Below are 25843 nucleotides of genomic sequence, written 5' to 3' on the forward strand. Positions count from 1 at the left end.
GATTCCACTGGACTCGCGCCAGTACATGTAGAGGCAATTGTAACAGACTTGCTGTCCTTCCATTTACCAATAGCAGCTTTCCCATCCGCTCTTCTGAATTCCTGTAAAATCTCATTGCTTCATCGTCGTGTCACTTTGAAAGTCAATGTTTTTGACGCGGTTTGTCATGATTGTTCCAGTAGCGTGAATCTCTTTGTCGATTAGTGCATCCTAAAGTTGTGAAATATCTGTCAGAGTGGACCGATGAGTGTTTTGGCAACGTTTCCACCAGCCTGAGGACAGCATTTGGACTGAGGCCGAGAGCAGTATCTGCAAGTGGAGTCGATTTTCCTTGGTAGACCTCAAAATTCATCACCAATCCAGCAGAGGTAGTCAAAACAAAGTTTTTCAAGCCAAGTGGCCTTGGTTTTCCCTTCACATATTGCCGAAGCGAGCATCTGCCGGTGAACAGAATTATTTGTTCGTCGATTGATTAACTGACAGGTGCTCTGTCCAGTTTGTGACAGCGCTTGTGCACAGCATTAATGATTGGCTGCACTTTCCACAGCCGGTTCTCTTGTGGCTTATTTGGAGACATCTGTGTGTCCACGAAATGAAGGCATGACCTCAGCGTTTTAAACTCTTCACGTGGCATCACGTGAAGAGTTTAAAACTTCGCGGCAGATATTATAAAACATTATCACGTTAGTCACTTGGTCGACTTGATAGCCCCTGTGCCAATACATTGAATATTTGGAAGGCGGATACATCCCATGATTATGTGCATGCCAAAAAGTTGCCGAATTTTCTGTGGAGTTGCTCGACCGGCGCTGTCTAGGTGGCGCTGGTTGTAGCTTACATGTCGCTAGCTCGGCTCGCTGCAGTGAAGTTGCCATGTCAAGGCTGATTTGTGGTGGATATGGTTTTGTTTGCACCGTAAATTTTATGTGCCTCTACTATATTGCAGGGCATAAGTGCATCATATATAAATGAACTTCGCGGCAGATATTATAAAACATTATCACGTTAGTCACTTGGTCGACTTGATAGCCCCTGTGCCAATACATTGAATATTTGGAAGGCGGATACATCCCATGATTATGTGCATGCCAAAAAGTTGCCGAATTTTCTGTGGAGTTGCTTTCAGTATTTTACCAGTTGTCGACATGCAGTACATGTTGGTCTTCTCAGCGGCATTTTGGAAGAAAGAGTCGTCAAAGTATTCAGAAAAATATTCAAGTGGCGTGCGCACGTTGCTCGGCGGCTCACTGAGATCGTACTCGAAGGATGGGAGCGACTTTTCTTCAAAGGGCTCTTCCTTCCAGATATATTTGCCTGGTGGCGCACTTTGTGTAGCACATGCTGAAGTTTGCACGATCGTGCCAGCAGCATCATCAAGGTCTTCTTGACTTTGCTCCTCTTCGTCATCGGCAGCCGCAACATGGCGCTCTGGTAACTCCCAGTCCGGGCCATCATCATCGCTGCTACATTCAATGTCGGATGATTCCAACATCTTCATCATTTCCTCCATGTCATCATCGTTTTCGGGGTTGAAGATTCCTGCAGTACAGGTTTTTTACACAATCAATGCAAGCGAGAATTCTGCGCTTCAAAAAAAAGCACGTGAAAACACCAGTGGCCGGTAGCTGCGTTCGGGAGCGCGTTCGTAGTCACATGTGCCCAACCCACACATATGTGTGGGCTGCACTTCGAGTACGGCTTGTGGGTTAATTTAAGCGTACTTTTGCTCAATTCTTTGACAGATATGTTCCGTGATGACTCAAGATGCATATTCAACAATTGCATGCCCTTCAAAAATCGAAGTATCAATGTTAACTGGTACTTACGTCTCGTTACAGTGGCTAGAATAGGGGAAGTGTGCAGACCGCGCCGCCTGCGCTGACACTTTCCACTGATGCCTCGACCGGCGCTGTCTAGGTGGCGCTGGTTGTAGCTTACATGTCGCTAGCTCGGCTCGCTGCAGTGAAGTTGCCATGTCAAGGCTGATTTGTGGTGGATATGGTTTTGTTTGCACCGTAAATTTTATGTGCCTCTACTATATTGCAGGGCATAAGTGCATCATATATAAATGAACTTCGCGGCAGATATTATAAAACATTATCACCGTATGGTATGACCGTACGCACAGTATCAAGTGAAGCTTTAGATAAATCGCAAACATGGGGGCCAGCTAAGCTTGCCACGGCTTGCGATCGTTCCTTGGTGCTAAGAAATGCAACCGATTAACATTTTGGGGGGATTGCCATTTCACAAGGTTATAACCAACCTCAAGAAGCACGACAAAATGCTACTGTGACATTGATATCAATTTCCTTCATGTTGTTATACTTAACATTTTGCATGAGATAGTTTTTAAGGACTTAATTATTCTTGCGTATTCACGCTGGAAATATTTTTCAATTAACAACTGCACAGAAAATGGGAGAGCATTTTACTCTTCTTACACGTTTTATTTGAAGTTGGGGGCATCAAAGTAGGGAACAAAGCTAGCACACTTCAGGGTGATGCACATCACATCGTTCTTTGAAGCTTAAGGTGCTTTGATCTTTCTCTTGCAGAACTTCTCTGTTTAGAGGTTTCGTGATGAAGTGAAGCCGTGTGAGAAAACATAAAACTTGATTATGTTGTCAGATCTTGCTTGTGTGAGTCACACCCTACGGATAGTACGGTCTGCATTGAGTTAAGAAGTTCAACTATAGTGTCCCTTTGGAGCTTATTATAACTGAACCACAATGTGAATGTGTCCTCCAGTGCCTCCACAAATGAAAATAGTTCAGGTGACGGTACAAGAGCCCTCCAACATCACAGAATGCTGTGAGTGACGCAAGATCCTTATCTGCGTTCTCGAGGGATGTGAGCAGCTGCTCAAAACAGTCCCGGCATTTTGTTGCCATAACTTTCCTCCGTGCCACATAGCCAGCCAAATAGTACACCAGTCTTGCGTCACTAACTTGCACAGGATACACATGGTCAGAAAGGAGAGTCGATGCCTGTAGTACACTTGAAGCTTTGTCCAGGTTTCCAGTGTCCAATAAATTGTCGACATGGTTGGCCACTTCATCAGTTCCAACTAATGACGTAAGTGTGCCACCTGCACAGTTGCCCGTGTATGGTGCTTTTACCAAATTGTAAAAGCTAAGGGAATTCACGGCAGTAAGGAACTGGGTCGATGTGGGATGATCGTTGCATCCGGATAACTGACGAATTATCCCGAATAGCTTTTCGATTGGATCTTGGCTGAGGCGTGAAGTCAACAAATATTTGTAGTGCACTTCCTCTGACAGGCATGTTAAATGTTCCAAAGTGCCTTGCAGAGTTACTCTTAGACCTTCTGCAGTGCTAGCAGACAAAAAGCCTGCCTTCGTAGGTCCGGTGCAGGCTTCCCAATGGTCTAAGTATGCTAGAACACCCTGCAGTACTCTTTCCTGTTCAGAATTTTTTCTCAGCGCCGTTGAAGGCACTCTTGATGTCATTACAACAATTAGCTTTTCCATGAAGCGAACAAATTGTTCTGTCGCTTCTCTATATGAACATGACTTTGAGATTGCTTCTTTGTATAAGAAAATCCCGCGTGTAACCTCAAGGCTGAAGAGATGAAATGCATAATTAACTTTCACTTTTCAAAGTTGTTGGGGTTCAAGTGCACTTCTGTAATCTTCGGCATAGCTTTCAACGTTGTAGCACACTTGTCCAAGTCGTGAGCTATCATGATTGGCCTAACATCAACATGCCTGTCTGGTGTTTTATAGCCATTTTTGATGAAGCCATTCCTGATGCACTTGACTAAATGTGGAAAGTCAGACAAAGAAAAGCCGCCTCTTGACGTCAGTTGGATGAGGTGCTTAAGGCTTGATAGCTGATGCCGAACCAGATACGCCAAATCGATGCCACATTGCATGGTTCCAAGATGCTCCATCCGATGTCACATAGTCTACCCTGAGGCCAGCATTCTCTGCCAGGACAACTGCTTCTAAAATGATTTTGGAAAGCAGTGGGGCTTTCACATTGCCTCTCGACGCAAATACCCCCAAGATTTGGTGCCATGAACCTGACAAAGGTTGAAACATCATCACAAGACCATGATCACATGGAACACTTTTGTCAGCCTCGGGAGTGAAAGAACCAAGGTCCACAAATCCATCAACTTTTCCGCTTCCCCGCTGAACACCAAAGTTTTCTGCAAGTTTCATCTCGTCAATGATCAGTCCACCATGACATTCAAAGTCTCCCATATTAGCAGTCTTCTTAGAAATGCCCGAGAGGACACATTCGTTAAAACCAAAGCACGTGTCGTATTTCTTCATGAATGCTCTGAGGCATGTACGACTGGGCAGCACAAGAATTTTCTCCCTACGCACATGCTCATAAAGTTGCGGGCTCTTCATGTGCATGATGATACACTCCAACATCCACTCTGGGTTGTAGCGCATGCCATTCAGGGACTTGTGCCTTGCAGCTTCAAGACACTGCATTATAGTGTTTTTCTGTTTCGATGGGAGCTTGTCTATTTTGCTCAAGAGTGCACCTTCTTCAATTTCTTCATTCTATAGCTTTATTTGTGCAATGGTCTGGTCGAGAGTCTTCACCTTGTTTCTAAGGCAGTGAACTGTTTGATCTTTAGCTTTAAGCTTTGTTGCACGGGACAGTTTGCCTGCTGCTTTCTTCTTCCGATATCTCTGATTGACAAGGAGCTTCCTCAAGTACTTGCAACTCATGCAGCGTCTTTCATCTTTACTTGAGGTACCTTTACACTTGTGTTGGTAGAGCTTCCCATTCCAGACCTTCAAGTTCTTACCAGACGATGCAAAAGGAAACTCGCACAACAAGCTTGCCCCTGAACACACTGGCATGGCATCAACAGCCTCCAGAAGGGAAGCTGGTTCACATGGCCCATTCATCGAAATCTTCACACCACGCACAAGTACTTCGTGTGTTATGGCACTTCCACTGGCACAAAATTTAACAAGTTTCTTTGCGTGTAGAAGGCTCATGTCCGGGCTAGGCATGCACAAGCTGTAGGCAACATTTAGCGGTTCCTCACTAGATACATGCCTTCCCCACCGAGTTGAAGGAAGTGGAACGTCCTTGTAGTCGTAAACAGGTGCAGTTGGAAGGTCGGGTGGCTCCGGTTCATCCTGCGGCTCCTCTTGCGGCTCCCGGTCGTCGTCCTTTTGACGCCTTTTCTGAGGAATCACAAGCGGTGGGTGTGATCGCTCCTTGGGGTTTCTTTTTTGCGCCACACGTTTCGAAAGGTAGAAAGGAGCATTTGGAAATATCGTTGGGACGGCATGCGGCAATAGTACAGGCCTAGCTCTGTCCAAACGCACTACCTCACCGTTAATAACGTGCTCGAGGTAGCGCGAGATGAACTGCTGATCGAAGTGGAGCTCGCAAACGGTAGCATTCTTTTCCAAAGGCTTGTCTGCTCTTGGTATATTACGCTGCCATTGCTGGAACAAATGGTCGTCTTTCGGGACTCCAAACAATGAAAGTTTCTGCTTGCACGATTTGTACCCAGTTGAGCATCTGGGCACAAAACAGTGGCTCTGACGTCTGTTCATGGCACACACTCCGCAAAAGACATAACGTAAACACGACAAGGCTGTTCGGACTGACAAATTCAGCACGAAAGAACAGCGAAAACAGGCAAAAGAATCGCGTTTGACCGGCGAGTTGCAGCGTTGAACAACGTACTCGGCCTGAGAGCCTGACGTGTATACAACAGCGCGCGCCACCTAGCGGAAACATCGTAAGGTGGCGTCACTACCTCCCATTGCAGCCGCTTGGCGGTGATCACACTTCTAGTATTCTAGCCACTGTAGTCTCGTGGTGGGCGGCCGCTTGCTTCTTGAGGTCTGCGCCATTTTGGAAATGCGATGGTGGGCCACCTGGTGGCTTGTTTGCGAACTGCCTAGATCGGTTAATTCAGTGAACCCCCACAAATGTGAGGGTTGGGCTTCAACGCGTGTGGAATTGACCGAATAGCCAAAATTAATTTCTTTGTGTACCCACACATTTGTGTAGGCAGGGCAGGAAAGGGAAGCAAGTTTTGGCTGTGCCTTTTTTTTTCATGCTTATTAAAACATTTGGTTCATCTGGTAACATCATCAGATCAAGTTTGCACAAAAACAGATTTCAACCAGCGCTTTAGTACACAACTGTCTTCGAAAAGTTTCTCATTTTCTCGTGACCTAGCTGCAAGGACATGCCTCCAAGGCAGCTTGTACATCACGGTAAATGCACATATGCATGCTCTCATCATTTTTGATGACTTCAGTAACACCTATTGTCAACAAAAACAATGGGCTTGTCACCAAAGACTGAACATTATCCAGGATTTTTCATGTATGTTTTGTATTCTTTACATACCAATCTCTCGGCATACTCTACATTTTGCTTACACTTCCATGTAAAATATCTGTCTTACTGATGTCAATGCATATTTTCAATTCTTTGTATTGGGCATGGCCAAATCCAAGAGCATCATGAGTTACGTAGCCTGTCACAGCTTTCACTGCTTCAATCAAGTGCATTTCACTTCTTAAATATCTCGAACATATTGTTATGGCTTTCCATGCAATTGTTAGTATTATTTCCCAAACTGTGTACATTGGAATGATAGGCATGAATACACATACTCTTGCACCTGTGCCAGTTTTTATTAAAATATTCCAGAAGGGTTTTGTCATTAAGTGCTGTTTCCAAATTCCGCAAGTGCTCTTCGTATAATATGTCCACAATGTATGAAAAAAATGTTTGGTAATTGCATCTTTTGCACTCTTTTTATCTAGGCTGTTTGAATCATGCAGCATAACTTTGGTGCATAAATATCTTAATACTACATACCATGAACATAACATTCTACATTCAGGCAGAAGCCGAGTAATTATATTCATTTCATTTAAATCTTTGACTATTACTGTAACTTTGCACTTGCTCTTTGTGACAGAATTCGTGCACAGTAATGTCTTCACGAAACTCTAATATTTCACATGTCTCCAGTTGAAGAAATGCATGTGGGCCTACCAATGCCAGCTGCATCCTCATAGAGAACTGAATGCAAGATATAACCTTCTTTGTTCACATTATAGGTGCTATCATAAAACAGTACTTCAGGATATATTTTTGCTGATTGGGCAATGTGCCTTCAGCAGTAGGTAAAAAATATCATTATCGTAATTTTTTTACAATATACTCCTTCCATTGAGAGCTTTCCGAAAACACTATTCTTTAGCAGCAGTGCTCCATGATATGCATTGCTTTGTATTTCTTGAACTGTTTCTTGCTTAAAGTTTCTGGCATCCTATAAAATTGTTTTCTTTCTTTTTTTTAGAACAGCCTCCATTATGTGTTTGGTTTTGCATAACAGAAAATCAAATCTTTAACTTGGTCTTTTTCTGATGCAGTCAGTGCACGATTCATAGCATGCCATACTAGAATTCGAGGGCCAGTTTTCTGGTGTTGCACCTCATAGTATGATCACTTCATAGTATGACTGCGGCATAGACCATGGCTAAACCTTGCGTCCTGTCCCACTGAAGCGCTGATTTGGATATTCTGTCACCTCGGAGTTGCATGCCCTGCATAGAAGCAGACGAATGTACCTCGAACGTATGGAAATTCTGCTTCGTTTATATCTTTGTCAGTACAAAATAGATTTTTATCTTATTTTGAAATAAGCATGGGATGGCACCCTTCATTTTTTCAGTCATAGTTTCAGTCATAGTAGCCCTGAACTTCTTGTATGTAATGAACTTGCTACCTATAGAAAGATATCCCCCACTAGTGAGAATGTGGCCCCTGGGGTAATTTTGCAAGCTTATTATTTTTCTTATGATGGCATTTTACCTTCTTGCTCCCATACACTGGGAAACTATCCTCTAAGCTCATTTCAGTAGTTACCGGCATGCAAGACATGGAGAACCTGGCATTCACTGTCTCGCTGCCTTCAGCTGATATTGCAACTGCTGACTAAGGACTTGCTTTTCTGTCTGCCACTACTTTTGCTGATGGTGTGGTAGCAGAACGAAGTGCCCCACAGGCAAAAGCAGCTGAGGTCTGTGAGACAGTACTTCTATTGTTCTTCTAAAACCTTGTCGTGCTTCCCAACACTCCCATGTTTAATGCCCTTTGCTTTCATGTCAACCCTTGAAACACCAGTAGCAGGTGTGGGCCATGCGCACCTCGTGGTGCACCCTCTTGCCACCAACAAGTGCTGGAGCACATCCACGCTGTTTCCTACCACGTCAACGTTCGTTAATGCTGCTTGGGGCTGCTCTGGGTCTACATTTGATTTTTCTACCTTGCTTTTTACTTTAAGCTCTGGAAGAGCTCTCTGCGGCTGCGTCACTGTCCTTGCTCAGCGCTTCAGCTGCGGGCTTATGGCTCACTTTGAGGGGTCTTACTGCAAGCGTGCTGCAGCCAGAAGCTGCGCTCTGCTTAGCCGCAGCAAAAAATGGTGGCACAGTAGCATTGCACAGCTTTTGGTGCACCTACCGTTCAGGAGCATGCACAGGGCACTTTTCTGCTGGTGGTGGAGTAGCATGCACACGTCGGCAGTGCAGGGTATGCAAGCACAGTGTCTTCTTCCGTGACCGCGGGTGTCACTGCACTGCAATGCTGCACGGTGTCGGAATCCTAGGAAAAAAAAAAATTAGAATAGAAATATTTTATTGGTTCCTATCGGTTTCATGTTCTTGGATTATTTATGAAACAATAGGACTTCAAAGACCAATAAATCTGGTAGCATGTTTTTGTCCATTGTATTATGCAATAGACCTGGTAGACTAATAAAACTGATAGCCTCCCATATTGGTCTATTTGAGTGTAGAACAGTAGGCCTGATACACTGATAAAACTGATAACCTGTATCGGGGGCATCAAATAGAGTTGCCAACTGTCCCGACTTTTGAGTAAATGTCTCAACTCGACCCAGTCCTAATGTCCCGACTTTTGCGTTTCTTCCGATGAATAACAATCGGTAAACCAGGTTTTCTTTTTTTTTTTAATCCCTTGTGGCTTGGTTGCACATTCCTCTGTCTTCTATTGTAATATGGTAAACATAATGAAGGGTTTCATTTTTGATGTGGTTGTAGTACTGGTGTAGGCCCTAACCATTACCTTTAACGGTACCTTTATCTGTATCCTTCTACTAGTCACCTTCTCTGCTTTTTCATAGCTCTCTGGAAGGAATAGAAAAATTCTAGGCAGGTCATATAAAGCATTTCATCATCGTCCTTCCCAGTAGCTTTCCTCTTCCCTAGTGCAGAGCAGCAGACTAGAGCGCACTAGTGCAGGTCGACCTCTCTGGCTTTCCTGTAAATAAAATCTATCTTCTTAACTGTATTGGTAGCCATGTCAGCCAAGCAACTATACTTGACCGTTTTTTTTTTTTTTGTTTTTTTGTGAGGAAGTAAAACTGGATGGGTTGGAATAGGTTCATGATGTAGCTTCCCAAAAATGTCCTTTTTGCACTGCTAATTCATGCACTTTCTTGTGAATTGCAACATGGTAGGATAAAAAAAGAAGTGCAACAGTGCTGTACGTAGAGACTGGTGGCTCCTTGCACTAACAGGGTCAATTTCCTGGAAAGTGGTGGCCAAACCTTTTCAGCCGCAACCTAAGCTGACCTGCAGTCTGTTCCTTGGGTGGTGAGTTGACAAAGTAATAAAAAGAAATCTGTAAAGAGTTGTAAGCATGGCTTTTGAGAACCTATTGGTTTGCACCACAGGTGTAAATTCGAGGCTACGCAAATAGGCAAACAAGCTGTGCACAATGCTTGAACGAAATAGGGAACGAGTCCACAATGCTTGGACAAAAGCAACACTTGTTAATGAAATGTCATAGTTTAATATAAAATTTACCTTTTTAATTCATAGCGCTCTGGAAGGAATAAAAATATTGTAGCCAGGTCAAATTAGTCTACATGTTCTACGAGCAGAAAAAATGCACACGCATTCTGGTTTCTTTCTTGGGCTTTACGTGCGAAAACCAGTTCTGATTATGAGGCACATAATACAGCATTTGCCACTGATACACCGTTCGTTCTGCCCTTTGGGCTTCTGTGCAAGGTTCCGCAGCGCTGTCTCCATGCATTTGGTACACGATTTGCGCAGCCAACCTTTCCCTCATGTATGTGGCCATAAATTTTTGCTTCATTGATGGCTCCGTATCCCTTTAAGACGCTGTGTACACAACTGTGTATGCCAAGAAAGTGCGCCAATGGCAATAGCATTTATAAATATAATGGTCCATAAAATGTGTTGCATACATCTTGAAACTGTTGGGATTGGAATCATGTTGCAAGTTTGAATAACAGGTTCAAAATGTTTTAGTAAAACCAGAGTAAAGACAAAAGGTGTGTACATGTTCGGTGCGAGTATGTCGTTGTATGTAGTGGATCTACTTATTTCATTGTTTTTCACAGTGGGTTGCATCAGGCGTACTTTTGAAGTGCTTGGAAGGGTGCTTTTTCAGCCTCCTAGACAGAAAATACTAGATGTTCTCATATGGAATGTTCCTGTAGTGAGTTTTTGCATGGAGTCCATGTTCTGTAAACTTGACAAAACTCACTAAGGAATTGAAAATTCTTAACCTGTTCTGCAGCTGTGTCCTTTTCATGATTCTGAATATGCAAGAAATGCGATGAAAGTAGGTTTCCAGTCAACAGAGTTCATTGGCGTGTGAAAGGGATATGACCTGCTGTCACCATCATTTGGTTGTGTATTTAAAGCCATGAAGCAAAAGGAAGTGCTGAAATAGTCATTGGTGCTGCTGCTTCCATCTGGCCAGCCTTGCACGATGTGTTCATTGGCAAGATCGCTGGGATTTCCAGTAAGGATATTCTGGCCTTTCGGGTTTTGGACGACATTCACAGCCAAGCTAGGAACTTGAAAGTATGGCTTAATCTAGCAGATATCCAGAAAAGAAGCTTCTGTCACACTGGCCACTCCTATATGGCAAGTATGTCCCCTGGTGTGCTAACTTAGAGACAGCAAGGTTTTCTGGGTTGCTGAAATTCATATCTTTGTAGATGTTCTTTACTGCAGTGGCACACTTTGCCAAATGTGGTGTAAGCACCAACTTTGGGGTCCTTGTGGGTAAAGGTTATAATGTAGTCATTGGTGGATGCTTCATGATAAAATGGTGCCATTACAGCTTTCTGCATTTTCTGAACCTTGTCGTGGTCATTCAGGGCCATGCTGTAATATAGTTTGCCAATTTCTTGATTGATCCTTGAGTGAGGCCGCCTTTTCTATCAGGAGGCTGCCATTCTTTTCTTCATGTGGTTATTTGTAAATGGGGGAATGAATCCGCAAGTCTTGTCTTGGCAGACTGCCACAAAGGTTCCAATCCACAAGTCTTGTCTTGGCAGACTGCCACAAAGGTTCCGTTTGTCACCGTCCCGAACAATATTTGCGTAATGCAAACTATGTTTGCTAAGGGACCTTTTAAATAGTATGAGAGCTGTCTCAATCTCCATTTTGCCGGAGTTTACATCTGGACTTTCGTTTGGTGGATGTGAGATGCCTTCCAATCATCAGCCTTAATTGCCTTGTTCGGGACTCAGCGCACAATCGTGGCACCTATTTGGCACCAGTCCAGTGTAAAACTTATCACAGTGCCAACGACACCTATGTATTGAAGGCAGCGTCCATACTGCTGTAAACATTGTGCATGGTGCATCAGAAAAAGTATTAGCAGCTGCTGTCTTGCTGGCAAGTCTGAACTCAAACTTCAAATGGTTCTGAAATGTCTTGTGATGGAGCTCTCTGTGGGATACATTCATTATGGACCAAAAAGTGGCTGAATATGTTGCCCATATGCCAATTCTTTTAAAAGCATCCAAAGTTGGGCATGCTGGTATATATTCATAGTTGGAATGGTAAAGGCAGCACAAAAAAAGATGCAGGTTCGCAGGCAGAGAAAAAGACATAAGCACTGCACTAACTGAAGTTTACTGAACCAACACACTACAGTTAAACCTCGTTATAACGAAGTTGAAGGGGGAGTCGTAATTACTTCGTTATAACCATTAGTTCGTTATAGCCAATATCCATTTCTACCGACAATTAGCCAGCAAGAGAGAATGTACTCACCACCGAATATCACAGCAGCCCGCCGCGCAGCGCAAAACGGCCGTCGGAAGGCAAAAAACTAGCAAAATAATAAAGAACAATGCACTTTATTTCCGCCAAATTCAGCACACCAGCTGGCAGATCACTTCGAAGAAAAATAGTCCTTAATAGACTTTTGCCGACTCTTCTTCAAGCGGATGACTGCTTTTTCAGCTGCAGCCGCTATTTCGAGTCCGTCCTCGCCGTCATCGTGAGCACCAAAGAAGCGGCGCAGCAGGTCTGTCGCATCCAGCGCTTGTGCGGGCGTCGGTTCGTCGGGTTCGCCAACATTAGGCTCCGGGGTGTCGACACATTCGTCACTGTCGTCATTATGCACCCCCGTCACCGCGCGCACAATTTCTGCATCTGACAACTCTTCGGTTGTCACCGCGTCAGCATCGGCACCGACGTACAGCGGTGAGCACTGTTAGGGTGAACACGCGAGCGCGTGGCCGACGGCACTATCAGCGCCGCGTAACAGCCATCGTTGGAAACATTGCACATGCGCAGCATGTGCTTTGCGAAACACTCTTTCCACCGCGCGCATCACGTCATCGATACGCTTGTTCGTCGTCTGCTAGCCGCATTTTTTGTTCGCTGAGCTGATACCTTCTGCATTTCAAGGTCCATCTGGATTGAAGATTGGCGCGTGAAGGAAAAAAGTGAGTGTAAGAGGGATAATTATTAAACTTTTTATTCAAGAAAATTGCACTTTTGCAATTCAAGTTAAACAAGACCATGAGAACAAATATAAAAACATGAGCAAATCTAATAGCGAGTCATGTGACCACTTACAGCAACGACTGCAGCTATTCTGGACGGTAACGAGTCGTAAAGTGATCGAACATATTCCCGATCGGCTTTCAGCCTTTCCCACTCGTTGCTGACTTGCGCCCACAACTGGTCCGAAGTCGCGGAATAAAGGGGCTTCTTTGGCAAAGAAGCTTTCAGATGGCCCCACACGTTTTCTATCACATTCAGGTCCGCTCCTTTTGGAGGCCATTCCAGTAGCTGCATGTGCTGCTCCGCCTGGAACTCCTTGACAGCCCGCGCCGTGTGTATCGGTGACCGGTCCTGTTGGAACAGGTAATCACCGTCTGGGAATAAACTGCTCGCATATGGCAACAGCACATTGTCCAAAATGTTGCAGTATTGTTCTGACGATAAGTGTCCATGTATACGTTGCAGGGGCCCTAAACCATATCTTGAAACAGCACCCCACACGTTCACACTCGATCTCCCACTGGCAGAAACACCTTGCACGTTGTCCGGGTCGTTCCTGCGTGGCATTGTGACGTTAACTAAAACAATTGCTTTTCAAAGCAGGAAGTTTGCCTCACCGTGTGCCTGGTAGTCTCCAAACACGCAATCTTTGGTCTTGTCGCGTCAAAAACGTCGACTCATCCGAAAAGATGACGCGACCCCACTCTTCTGATGTCCATGCTTCGTGCAGCTCAGCGAACTGCCGTCGTGCGTCCTTGTTTGCCGCCGTTAGTAGTGGCTTCTGCGCTGCGACGCGACTGCGAAAGCCCGCAGTACGCAGGCGACGTCGAACAGTGGTGTCCGAAACGTCCAAATCCAAGTCCTCGCGTATTGCTGGGGCTGGCAAGAAAGGGTTACGAACAGCAGCTGCAACTATGAGGGCGTCTTCATCGTCTGTGGTAGCTTTAGGGCGGGGCGCGCGGGGTGCATCCTGAATGCGACCTTCATACTTGTAGGCTTGAATTATCCTGTTTACAGTCTTCAGGGGCCTATTAACTAAAGCGCCAATATACCGCTGGGAATAACCTTTCAGGGAAAGATCGACAATTGAGTGCCGTTCATCATCGGGAACCCTAGCCATAATACGATCTGGCGACAGAATGAACGGCTGCGAAAGATGTTTGGTTGTATTATATACGGCGTTGCATGCACAACAACTTTGAAGGGAACGAATAGACACGCCCCCATAGATATACAAGTTTTTTTGTCTTGTTCTGTTCAAGCACAGATGTTTAAAATAATCTTAAAATGCAGGATGCATGGGCTTAGAAAACAAAAATGCGGCTAGCAGACGACGAACAAGTGCATTCATGACGTCATGCGCGCGGTGGAACAATTATTTCGCGGAAGGCGTGATGCGCATGCGCAATGTTTCCAGTGATGACCGTAACGGGGCGCTGACAGTGCCGTCGGCCACGCGCTCGCGTGTTCACCCTAACAGTGCTCACCGCTGTACGTGCAGAATGTGTCGCAGTCAGGCACAACGCCGGCGTCAAGGAGAGCGTCCCACGACGTCTGGGCCTGGTCGCCCGCGGCACCCTCACTGGCGACATCACCGAGATCTTCGCTGGGCTCTCCGCTGCTGACGCCAAATGAGGCATGCCGGAAGCAGTTGGCGATCGTGCTTGCAGTGACGGCCATCCAGGCAGCTTGTAACATCTCGATCGCCATGTACAGGTCGATCGTTGTCTCGCGCTTCATGCTCATATTGAGCAAAATTCGGTCGATGACACGCTTGCGGTAGCCCGACTTAAAGTTCATGATCACACCTTGATCGAGGGGTTGCACAACTGCAGTAGTGTTAGGCGGCAAAAAGCACAGTTCAATGTTTTTAAGCACAACTGTAGTGTGGTGGGCCGCGCAGTTATCCAGGACGAGGCATATCTTGCGGTTCTGCTTGCCCAGCCGCTCGTCCCACTCACGCAGCCATTGTGCGAAGATCTCTCTTGTCATCCAGGCCTTGCGGTTGGACACATAACTCACTTGGAGTTTCCGCTTTCCTTTGAAGCATCGTGGTGATGCACTTTTGCCGATCACGAGGGCCGGCACCTTTTCGGACCCGTCCATATTCGCACAAAGTAGCACGGTCACACGGACCTTGCTCTGCTTACCGCCCTGGCAGCGGTCACCTTTGAGGGCCAAGGTTTTTTGCGGCAACATCTGATAGAACAGGGCAGTCTCATCTGCGTTGAACAAATCCCTGGGGCTGTATTTTTCGAGCAGCTGCCCAATGTTCTTCTCGATCCACGCCACTGCAGCTTCGCGGTCCACAGATAGCGATTCCCCGCTGACAGCCCTGCCGACGATGTCGTGGCGCTCCTTGAAGCGCTGCAGCCAGCCGTCACTCGCCACAAAATCATCGTGCCCCATGATGCACGCGAAGTTCCTTGCCTTCTGCTGCAGAAGTGCCCCGCTCACAGGAGTGCCGCTTGCTCTGATTTCTAAAAACCAGTTGAACACCGCCTTCTCGACAGCTTCGAAGGCGGGGGCTCGCAGCTTCATTCGGTCGCCTTTGACGCCACGTGCAACAGCGCCGGTAATAGCTTCTCTCTTGCTTAAGATCGTCGACAGCGTGCTCAACGATACGCCGAATTCTTCGGCCACTTTTTTTTTCTTGACGCCGGATTCAACGGCTTTCAGCATTGCCAACTTCTGCTCGATTGTTATAGTTTTGCGCTTACGTTTGCCGTTGTCCATCTCGTGTCCATCTCGTGTCGGAGGAGGAGGTCAGATGCGCGGGTGGGTCAATGAGTTCCACAGGAGAGGGGAGGCCGGCTGACGCGCACGCTCGCGCGAGTTGCTGCGCGGGCGAGTCCATTAGTTCCTGAGGAAAGGGGAGGCAGGGAGACGCGCACCCACGCGCGTGTTGGCAGGCGGCTCCTGGGGAGCGCAAGGCGCGAGTTTTGAATTACCGCAGCCGTGATGGGACGTAAACCGTCGCGCGCTATAAGATATTGAATTCACGTATACCAAAATGATCAGTAAATGCTCGTTGTGGACAAAGAATGGTTCGTTAAATTCATTGTGAGGAAATTTTCGCTTCGTTAAAACGAGGTTTTAAATACATGGGCGTCTATGGGAATTTCAAGGGGAATAACAATTGCTTCGTTATATCCATTAGTTCGTTATATCCCACTTCGTTATAACGCGGTTCTACTGTATATGTGTACAATAAAGCAATGTCACATCGGTGAGTGCACTGTACAAACTCTGCGAAAACCGTAAATCTGGCAATTCGTAAACGGTAAAGAGTCTTACGAACGACGAGACAAGCCAATGACGTTGCATGTCACTGAAATCAATTGCCGAAACTCATGATGTAACATTGTTGTTTATAAAGAGGGCCTATGCTGATGACTACATCGGTATATGCTGCGCTTTCCAATTTGCTGCTCGCATGAACTTGTACTGAAAGTACTGAAAGAAAGTTTGAAATAAATACTTAAGTATGAATGAAAATTAGACACTGAAAATCTGTAATGTGGTTCTGCTCGAATTTCTGGGCCTTTTCAAATCTTGCTCCGTGGAATGTCGAACACTTTACCAGTGCTGATCTTGAAAGGCAGGCTTGATGTGGACTTGAATACATCGGCACCGTAGGATTTCCTGTCGTATACATCCCGGTGTTTTCCTAGCTCTAAGACCATGCCATGCTTTGCAAATATCTTTTTGTAGGCGCCTGGGTTCAATAGTGTCTTCTGATGTCTTTCTCGATCCCACCAAAGACTCTGTCAGGTGGTGGCAAACCTGTCACTGGGAACACAAGAGTAATTTTTAATACCGCTTCTGAAACTTCATCTTGCAGCCACCGGAAGATCATACAGATCCTAATGTGTTGGCCTGCACAGCCTTCGGCCACAAAGCGGACCTCCTCAATTTCTTCGTAGCTGGCACTTCGCAGGGTGTTGCGCAGTGCGCTCGCCACTTCGTTGCTTCCTTTCGCACTCTCGTCTTCGCTCCACGTGTAGCAGTAAACTGCATTTTCGGCCATTCAGCCATCTGGCTGGTTGCGCACTGTGCGCAAGTTGTACTGGTATAACTGCCTGCTGTAATAAGTTTGTTGGTAAGGAAGTTCGGGCATTGCTTGCTTTTGTTTGTTTGTTTGTTTGTTTATTGATACTGTCAGCCCTTTTTTTTAGGGCCATTACAGGAGTGGAGAAAACATAAATAAAACAAGCAAAGTCAACACATCTGATTTACGCAGGGCATACAATACATCTGAGTACAACGCACAAAAAATAAATTGCAGCTCATATACATTGTAATAAAGAAAGCAGAAAAAAAAAACCAATCAATATCCCTTGAGGCATGTAAAAATAAGAACAACATACACATATAATAACGAAATCATAAAATCAGATGATTCACAAAGTCAGATGATTAACGCACCACGCTCTCGGAATAAATAACAGCATGCAAATTACTCAAAAAATTATTAAAAGAAGCAGACTGGACTACAAAATCGGGAAGCATGTTCCATTCTTTTATCGTTCTAGGAAAGAAGCTATATTTAAATGTGTCATTACGGGTTACTGGTGGGGGAATATACATGCTGTGGCGATGTCTAGACGATTCATTAGTAGAAATTTCGAAATAGTTCGTCCTATTAATTTTTATTTCATTATGGATAATAAGGAACAGGAACTTAATCCTATCATACTTAGTCCTTAATTCTAAATTGGGAAGATTTGCAAGCTGACATAGTCTTGAAGGGGAGTGATGTCGACCATATTTGTTGAAAATGAGTCGGGAAGCTAACCTCTGAATCCTTTCCAGTTTTTTACGGGTTTTCTCTGTGTAAGGATCCCAGACAATTTTCGCGTACTCAATGATTGGTCTGACTAGTGTTCTATAGGCCAAGTTTTTAACTTCAGTGGTTGCTCTTTGTAAATTTCGCCTTAGGCTCCAAAGCGCATTATTCGCCTTCTTACTTACGTCCTCTACATGTCTGTTCCAGCTTAAGTCACTTCTAAATAATAAACCCAAATATTTGTGCTCCTCTACTTTTTTAAGCTGCTTGCCATGTATACTATAAGGAAATTGCAGGATTTTCTTTTTTCTTGTAATAGACATGCTTACTGATTTATTAGGGTTTATAACCATTTGCCAGTCAGAACACCATTTCATAATGTTTTCAAGGCTGCATTGTAATTTAATTTGGTCACTGGGAGATTCTATAGTATTATAAACAACACAGTCGTCAGAAAATAGTCTTATTGGAACAGAAATGTTGTGTGGCAGGTCATTAATGAAAATAAGAAATAATAGAGGTCCTAGGACACTTCCCTGAGGTACTCCAGATAACACCGGTTCTAGACTGGATGTATGCTCGTTTATTTGAACGTACTGCTGACAGCACTGCAAGTACGAGGTAAACCACTTTGTGAGGTTAGGATCCTTAAACACTGTATTAATTTTGAACAAAAGTTTGGAGTGGGAAACTTTATCGAACGCTTTGGTAAAATCTAAATAAACGAGGTCCATCTGTCCGCGTGAATTTATCGTTTGGGAAGTGTCATGAACCAGTTCAACTAATTGAGTGATCGTAGATAGTCCCTTACGGAAACCATGCTGCACAGGGGATAACAAGTTATGCACTTCAAGATATTGTGACAAGTGTTTGGATATGATGTGTTCCAGGAGTTTAGAGCATGTACTTGTGATGGAAATTGGTCGGTAATTGCTAATGTCTGAAGTGTTCCCGGTTTTATGAACTGGTACTATTCTCGCTAGTTTCCATGCCGTAGGGAAAGAAGCATGCAATACTGACGAATTAAATATTTCTGTAAGGAACTTAGACACCCATTCAGCATACGTCACTAAAAATTCATTAGGAATATCGTCTGGTCCAGGGCTCTTTTTAGTGTTTATATTGAGCAAAAGGTTTAGCACACCTTCCTCGGTTATTTCAATATGTGTTGGCAATCAAAGGAAAGAGTCATCCAAGTCTGGCCATCTTTCCCCCAGGAGAGCATTGAAGGCCTTGTATTTTAATGGGTACATACTGTCATGCCTTCTGTCATGCCTTCTGCCTTCTGTCATGCCTTCTAGCCTTTTTGAAGCATCCTCAACATTTTTTATGTAATGTGCATTCCTCAGGCAAACTGAGCAGACGTCTGGGTGATGCAAGTTTTTTTTTTTTTTTATTGGTTCAGACGGGTCCCTGAGGCACTCCCTCTGTGAACCCAATTAAGGACAAAGCTGTTTGTTCCAAAACGCACACAAAAAATTTTAATACAACTAGTTCCAAAGGAAAGGTTGAATTTTGTCTGGAAAATGCAATAAAAAAAGCTGTACTTTACACGCGTGTCCACTGGAGCTTGACTATCGTATATGCGCCGAACATTCCTAATGCTTTTCAGCTCTGTCTACAGGTAAAACATTTTTGGTTTCATCCGATAGTAATGCGACTCTCGCTCAAACGTGCTTGGTGAGTCCGACTATGGCAGCGCGCGTCTGTCCGCACTGTTTTACTTTACAGTCCCCTCCTCGTGTATCACGCTTGGTCTCTCCCCTTTCATGCTTTTGCTTCAACAATCGTGTCACCGTACTGTGGCCACCGTACTGTGGCCCACTGCAAGCACAGCACTACACATAACCTGACATACCAGAACAACGCTTGTGTTCAGAAGACGTACCTTGTATATCACCGATAGTTCACGGCAAGTGGGCGAGTTCTCGGTTGACCTTCGATGCTTTACAGGGCCTGGTGAGCAAAACATCAAAATGAAAGCACCATGCTGGGCCTTGGGAAGCGCTTGGATTTTCTCTTGGTAGCTATTTGTTGAGTTTGCAGACACAAGGGTGCATTTAAAATTTTTTTTCTTGTGTACGCACTTCGGAAGTTGCACGTTCTTTGCTGGTTTTATGTGCCGCCGTTTGGGATCGCTTCTTTTTCTGGGTATGGACCTGTCCCCGATCTTTTCAATTCCGTCATCGTCCATTTGAAATGCACCATCTTGGAGCAAAAGCACAATAACAAAGCAACTGGGTCACACGTGAAATGGACTGGAGCCGGCCATGTTGGTTGTTTTGGTCAAGAGGTGTTCACGGTGCACACCCATTAGTTAATTGGATCTAGCTCGCTTTGATTCAAACAGGTGCAGCATTTGACCGATTTTTGATTCGAAACTGCTTTTTTTTAGTTTTAGTTTAGTTTTTAGTTTTTTTGTTTTTTAGTTGCAACAGGAATCGACCCATTTTGACTATAAATGTCTTTAACCCTTTCAGACGCCACTCGCTATTTTCATCTAAAAAAAAATTTTTTTTGTGTTTCAACTCTCTATATTTGACCAAATAAGATGAACTGACAGACTTCCGACGGAAGTACAAAAGCAGTTTATTTTTTACAGTCATGTACACAATTGTGTACATAGCGTCATAGAGGTCAAGAAACAGGAACAAGTCTTTCAAGTGTGAAATTTGTAGTAGCAGTTACTATCCTTGGTCATGCAGAGTGGCACTTCACATTTCTTGCAAAAAACTCGATCTTCCTTTGCAACCTTCATACTTGCATCTAGAAGGAAGCGTTTGGTCCTGGGCTTCTGGCCAATGATCCGTTCCATCGTAGCGTGCATCCGAGCAAGGCTGTCGAATGCGGGCTTTCCTCTCAGGAACATCCGCCGGTTCGACTTCGTAGGAAGGCCTTCCATGCTTCTTGTGTTTGGTACACTGCTAATGAGAGCCTCAGCAATTTGCAGACGGAAGTGCAGAAGATCAAGCAGCTTTGATCGCCGTGTGTGTGCATTCTCATGCAAATACTCCATCCAAGCATTACAGACAGCTAGGTCTACAAAATGGAATATCGCCCTCAGCGTCCATTTCTTTGACCTGATCTTGGTGCGGTACAAGCTCAAGAGAAAGTCCATCTTGTCCACGCCTCCCATACTTCTATTGTACTTGGCGATGATCTCCGGCTGCTTTACAAATATGTGGTCACAGTTAGTTTTGTCCCACCTCCTGACATCCTCCTCATTACCAATGCCAACAAAGTTGGACGCGACCGACACATCATTTTTGTCTTTCCAGATCACTACTACAACATCATCACTTGTGACGTATTCAGCAGAGTATCCTCGCGGCTTTTTGTTGATCACCTTTTTGGATTCAAGAGGGCACTTGCCCAGCCTGTTTTTTCGCACAGTTCCAGCTGCCAAAATTCTGTACTGTCGTAGCTGGCGAAGGAGAGGCACTGATGTAAAGTAGTTATCAAAGTAAAGTTGGCAATTGCATCCATAAGGAATTCTTTTAGATGGATGCAAGACAACACCAGAACAAAGACCGTATTCTTTTTTCAGGTCGGCGGGAATCGTGTGTTCCCCCTGGTATATTGCGAAGTCGTAGAGTAAACCACTCCTACCACACAGAGCAAACACTTTTATGCCCCAGGGAGATGGCTTGCCTTTCACATACTGCTTTATGGAAAGGTGGCCTTTAAAAGGGATCATTTGCTCGTCGATTGAGCATTCCTGTTCAACAGCCAGCTCCAAGCATCGCTTTCGTATGAGTTCCAGAAATGGACGCACTTTCCACAGGCGATCTTTACTGTCAAATCCAGAATCTTTTGCAACAATGTGAAGATTATTTCGAAGCTTGAAAAAGTGCTTCTCCTTCATAGTTTCGCTGATGAGCGAAACCTTCATCATTGGGTTCCAATAGAGCCTTACCCGAGGTAAGTGAATGACGCCCATCAGGATATGCATACCGAACAGCTTTCTTACTTCATTGGATGTGGTGTTCACATTATGCAGAGTTGTTTTCACAATATATTGATTCGTGTTTTCTGCTATTACTTTGAAAATGGACTCGGGCACGTACCTCGAAAAGTACGTGTACGGTGTACACGTTTCATCCGTGTCCGGTGGGCACTCATTGTGACCGCTGAAGTCGGTGTCTAATGGGGGCACGTAAACTTTCTTTTTCCACTGAAAGTTCTTCGGTACGTTGTCTTCAACATGTATTTCTTTCAATGGCAACCTGTCGTCCCCGTCTTCGCCTTTACTGGAACTCGGCATGTCACAATTTTCCCGCGGAACATCTTCCTGTGGAATGTCGTCTTCATCGTCGCTTTCACCGATATCAGACACATTCCTGGAAGCAATCTTCTCTAGTAGTCTGTCAGCTGTTTCTTTGGTTGCATGATGCGACTTTGCTTTGTAAAAAGTGGCACAAGGCAAGCCGATAAAATCTGAAAAATAGCAGTGACGTACGCGGTTAGACAGCAATTGGCGTGTGGCCCTCTTTTCTTCCACTATCACGCTTTGTACACAATTGTTACCATGCACTCAATGCAGTCTCTTTAGTAACGCTGAGTATTTCCACATACGCACATATTCGTGTATAAGACACAGTTACCATATTTTTTAGAGCCACAATAAAAGCAGGAGAAATCATCGAAGGAGCTCACCTGCGGAAGCCGTCCCGTGCGCCGCCATGTTGTTTGTTTATGGTCATGATTCCTTTATTATCCAGCAGATGGCCCTAAAAACTTCAGTGTTGCCAGACAAGGGACACACGAATCGGCCAAAGTTATCAAAAACTTTCAATTTTCGATTGTTTTCTCGTAAAACCGTAAAAATTAAATGTACACAATTGTGTGCATAGCGTCTGAAAATTTTAAATTGAAAAAAAAAAAAAAACCTAGGTGTGCTTTGTATTTCTGTCAAATTGAGTCCATTTCCAGTTTCTGGATTTGGCCCTACTAAAGAAAAAAAAAAGGCAGAGGTAGGGTAAGTGTGTTGGGTGCATGCGGTGCGCAATGATTCCGTGCATATATGTGTTTGTTTGAAGGTGGCCGAGGGCGACTGTTTCTTCTTCACTGAGATGTGGGTGTGGTGGGGAATACACGCTCCACTCAAGTTGATAATGTTGAAGGATTGCTGAATAGTATATAGCCGCTTCAGTCACGAATTAAATGTAGTGGCATGAAAAATGCATAGCGAGTCTTTTGCGGTGAGTTGAGGTCCAATGACAAAAGTAAGACAGTAAAAAAGAATTCGATACAAATTTGCATGAATCTTAGGGTGCTTACACGTGTGCACAGTGCCCCAGTCAATACAATAAGACAAGATTGCCTTGGGTAGCAAAACACTTGTACTCATTTATTTCAGACAAAAACTAATGTCGTCTTCATTCAACGTGCTCTCCTTTTGCACTGCTATTGGTTGTGAAAGGTATAAAAGCAGTCGCTTGTTGTAGAGAGGCAAAGAAACGCATTGCATCTTCGGCATCGCATTCTGGTTCTTGCTGTCTAGCTTTCCGTCTTGCAGAGCTGTACAAAACTTTTGAGTTGTGTGTGCCGGCCAGTGGTTCATGCTATCATAGTGCACAGTGTTTATTGGCCACTGTTCCGCATTGTGAACTTTCCTCGGTAGCTCCATGGTCTCATTGGCAGAAGGGCGGCCCCGCTTTCTCGTGGTAGGCTGTTTCGTCAAAATCGGAGTGAACCCGACATTGTTCCGAAGAGCCAGCAGGTCCTACACGTTTTTACGTGTGAAACAATTGGCATTTGCATCCTTCAAATACTCCTGCCAGCTGTTTCCGGCTGTACAGTCGAACCTGGGTATATCGAACTCGCCAAAAAACGTTTATTAGTTCGATATATGGCATAATTCGATATGGCGATATATGGCATAATTAAGTGTTTGGGGGCAAAAAACGCAGCTCGATGTTGCTGAAGGTCGTACTGCAGTGGTGCAATGAACAATTGTCCACGAGCAGGAACACCTTGCGATTTTCACCTACCAAATCATCGTTCCACGACGATAGCCACCTGCTGAAAAGCTCCCCGGTAATCCACGCTTTTGAGTTTGCTCGGTAGGTAGCAGTGCGCACACGTCGGGCACCATGGGCACCTGGCCTTTTGTCCGACTTGGCCCTGATGTCTGCCTTGTTCTTCAGGATAGTACTCAAGGTGCTCCTTGGGATCTTGTACGCGGCGGCGACGTCGGACTTCTTCTCACCGCGCTCAACTCGATTTATGATTTCGAGTTTCGCGGCGAACAGCAAATTCTGCCTCTTTGCACAAGCCATGACGACAGCGCGCCAAGAAAGTTCACAGAGCGCCAACAGGCAACACCACCAGCACGGACCACGCTGAATGAGGACTCGAGGAAAAGAGGCAGCAGCAGGCACACAAGCATAAAGAAAGAAAAAATGGCGCTCACTTGTACCGCCTCCGCGCCTCGGAGAAGGCACGACGGCCTCTGATTGGCTGTAAGCGCTGCGAGCAGGCCAGGATCATTTTTTGCAGGGGGGTGTTCGCCCGTGCACAGCTGGGTCTAAACCACTTTTTCTAGGGTGGCGCCGGCAGTTTTCCCCGCCACCACGAGGGAAAGCCAACTTGCTGGGGCACTTTTGAGGCACATGGAGTTTGATATATCGTTTGTCGTTGCTGTTTTCGTTCGATGTAACAGTAACTTTTGCTATATATTCTCAATGTAAATTTACCGTGTTTAGAAATTGTTCGATATACGGGATAATTTGATATAAACGGGTTCGATATAGTCGGGCTCGACTGTATATGAAACCAAATGGGAAATTACCTTACCGGCCACTTGTTGGTTCTTTGTCCTACTAGGATACAACGATAGCAAAAAGTTCATTTTGTCTACTTCACCCATGGAAGAGTATCTTTGGATCAGCTAAGGACATTCAATGTCCACATGTTCCTTAGGCGATTCTCTCCATCTTCTGACGCTTCATGTCTCTCTTACACCCAGAAATTTTGGTGCGATGTGGACAACACCGCTGTCCTGCCACCTCACAATTGTGACGTCTCCTTCCTTTGTCACTTTGGTGTCGAAGCTTCCTTGCCCTTTCTGTTTCAATCATTTGTTGGTCTAAAGTGGACAGCCTTAAAGTCAATTTGCCCGAGTGGTGCCAATTATTAAACAATTATTTGTCCATGAGACATTGCTTACGACTTGTCACTTGAGAGAAGGATGCAGTTGCGGTCATTGCCATCGTGTGAGCCACTGTTGCTGCTCGCAGTCGGAAGTGGTGCCGGCAGTACTGAGATGCAGCATGTGGAAAACGCCGCACGCACCATGTCGGTTGGCAGTCCATACCAGGCATCATTGTAGCCTAATAGGCCTATTAGTGTATTAGTCTAATAAGTGTATTAGTCTATTAGTGTTTTAGTCTAATAAGTCTCTTCATGTATTGGTGTGAAAGCCAATGTTGCATTTGCAACATGTATTGGTCCTCAGACTGCTACACTGATAGACGTGAATTGCGGAGCAATACCACTTGAAGAAAGTTACATTACGGTGTATATGAATGCCCCAGATGCAGAAAAACGAAGAACAGGTAGAATTGAAAAGTTTGCTAGAAGCATTTGTTAGCCGAGCATGTATTTTTACACATTAGCTTTCGAGGTCTTCAATGTAGCAGGCTTGATTTCCTTAGCCCTTTGGTCCACTTCGACCAGAGGACGTCCTTTTAAGGAAATGGTTAAAAAACCTGGGCACGAAAATGTTCACATATAGAAACATTTCAAAGCAGGGGTGCTAGTTTTCCCACTAAAAGTGCGTTGAGTAAATAATAAGCTGGCAATATTTGCTTCCAAGTTGAAATAACGTAGCTCCCCAATTACCAAACTAATGTTAGGGCAAATTGTAATATGCTAGCTAGAAATGTTTGCCATAATGAAAATTGGCAGCTTCTGACATGACAGAACAAATAGAGAGTACACAAAATCAACATAAGATGTTCTGTGTATTACATCGAAACTGTGGGCATATAAGGAACAACTCTAGGCAAAAATCTTGCACGACATTGTCGGAAACGGGCATGCCATTGCTGCAACTCCCACGACAATCGAGCCGATGACACTGTACTGAAGTACATTGAGCGTTGGGATAAAAAAGGAAAACAACTTTTTACTGTACTAGAAGCATAAAAATGTAGAATAATTACCTCCAAGTGGTAGAATCGACATCGGGGAGGACACTGAACATCGATGC

At 44.8% G+C, this 25843-nt stretch overlaps 2 protein-coding genes across 2 annotated transcripts; both read right to left on the reverse strand.

Moving 5' to 3' along the window:
- Nucleotides 1-1009: 1009 nt before the first annotated feature.
- Nucleotides 1010-15575, reverse strand: LOC119444693 (tigger transposable element-derived protein 6). The gene is made up of 2 exons (XM_037709054.2): nt 14327-15575; nt 1010-1539 (listed from the first exon to the last, which is right to left on the reverse strand). Exons 1-2 carry the CDS (start codon nt 15573-15575, stop codon nt 1010-1012), a joined length of 1779 nt encoding a protein of 592 aa, XP_037564982.2.
- Nucleotides 15576-20287: 4712 nt separating this feature from the next.
- Nucleotides 20288-23909, reverse strand: LOC119445729 (piggyBac transposable element-derived protein 3). Its single transcript, XM_037710016.2, has 2 exons — nt 23714-23909; nt 20288-22161 (listed from the first exon to the last, which is right to left on the reverse strand). The coding sequence occupies exons 1-2, from the start codon at nt 23907-23909 to the stop codon at nt 20288-20290; spliced, it is 2070 nt and encodes a 689-aa protein (XP_037565944.2).
- Between the last annotated feature and the right edge of the window lie 1934 nt (nt 23910-25843).

The sequence above is a fragment of the Dermacentor silvarum genome, chromosome 3 (genome assembly GCF_013339745.2).
Source record: "Dermacentor silvarum isolate Dsil-2018 chromosome 3, BIME_Dsil_1.4, whole genome shotgun sequence".
NCBI lineage: Eukaryota > Metazoa > Arthropoda > Arachnida > Ixodida > Ixodidae > Dermacentor > Dermacentor silvarum.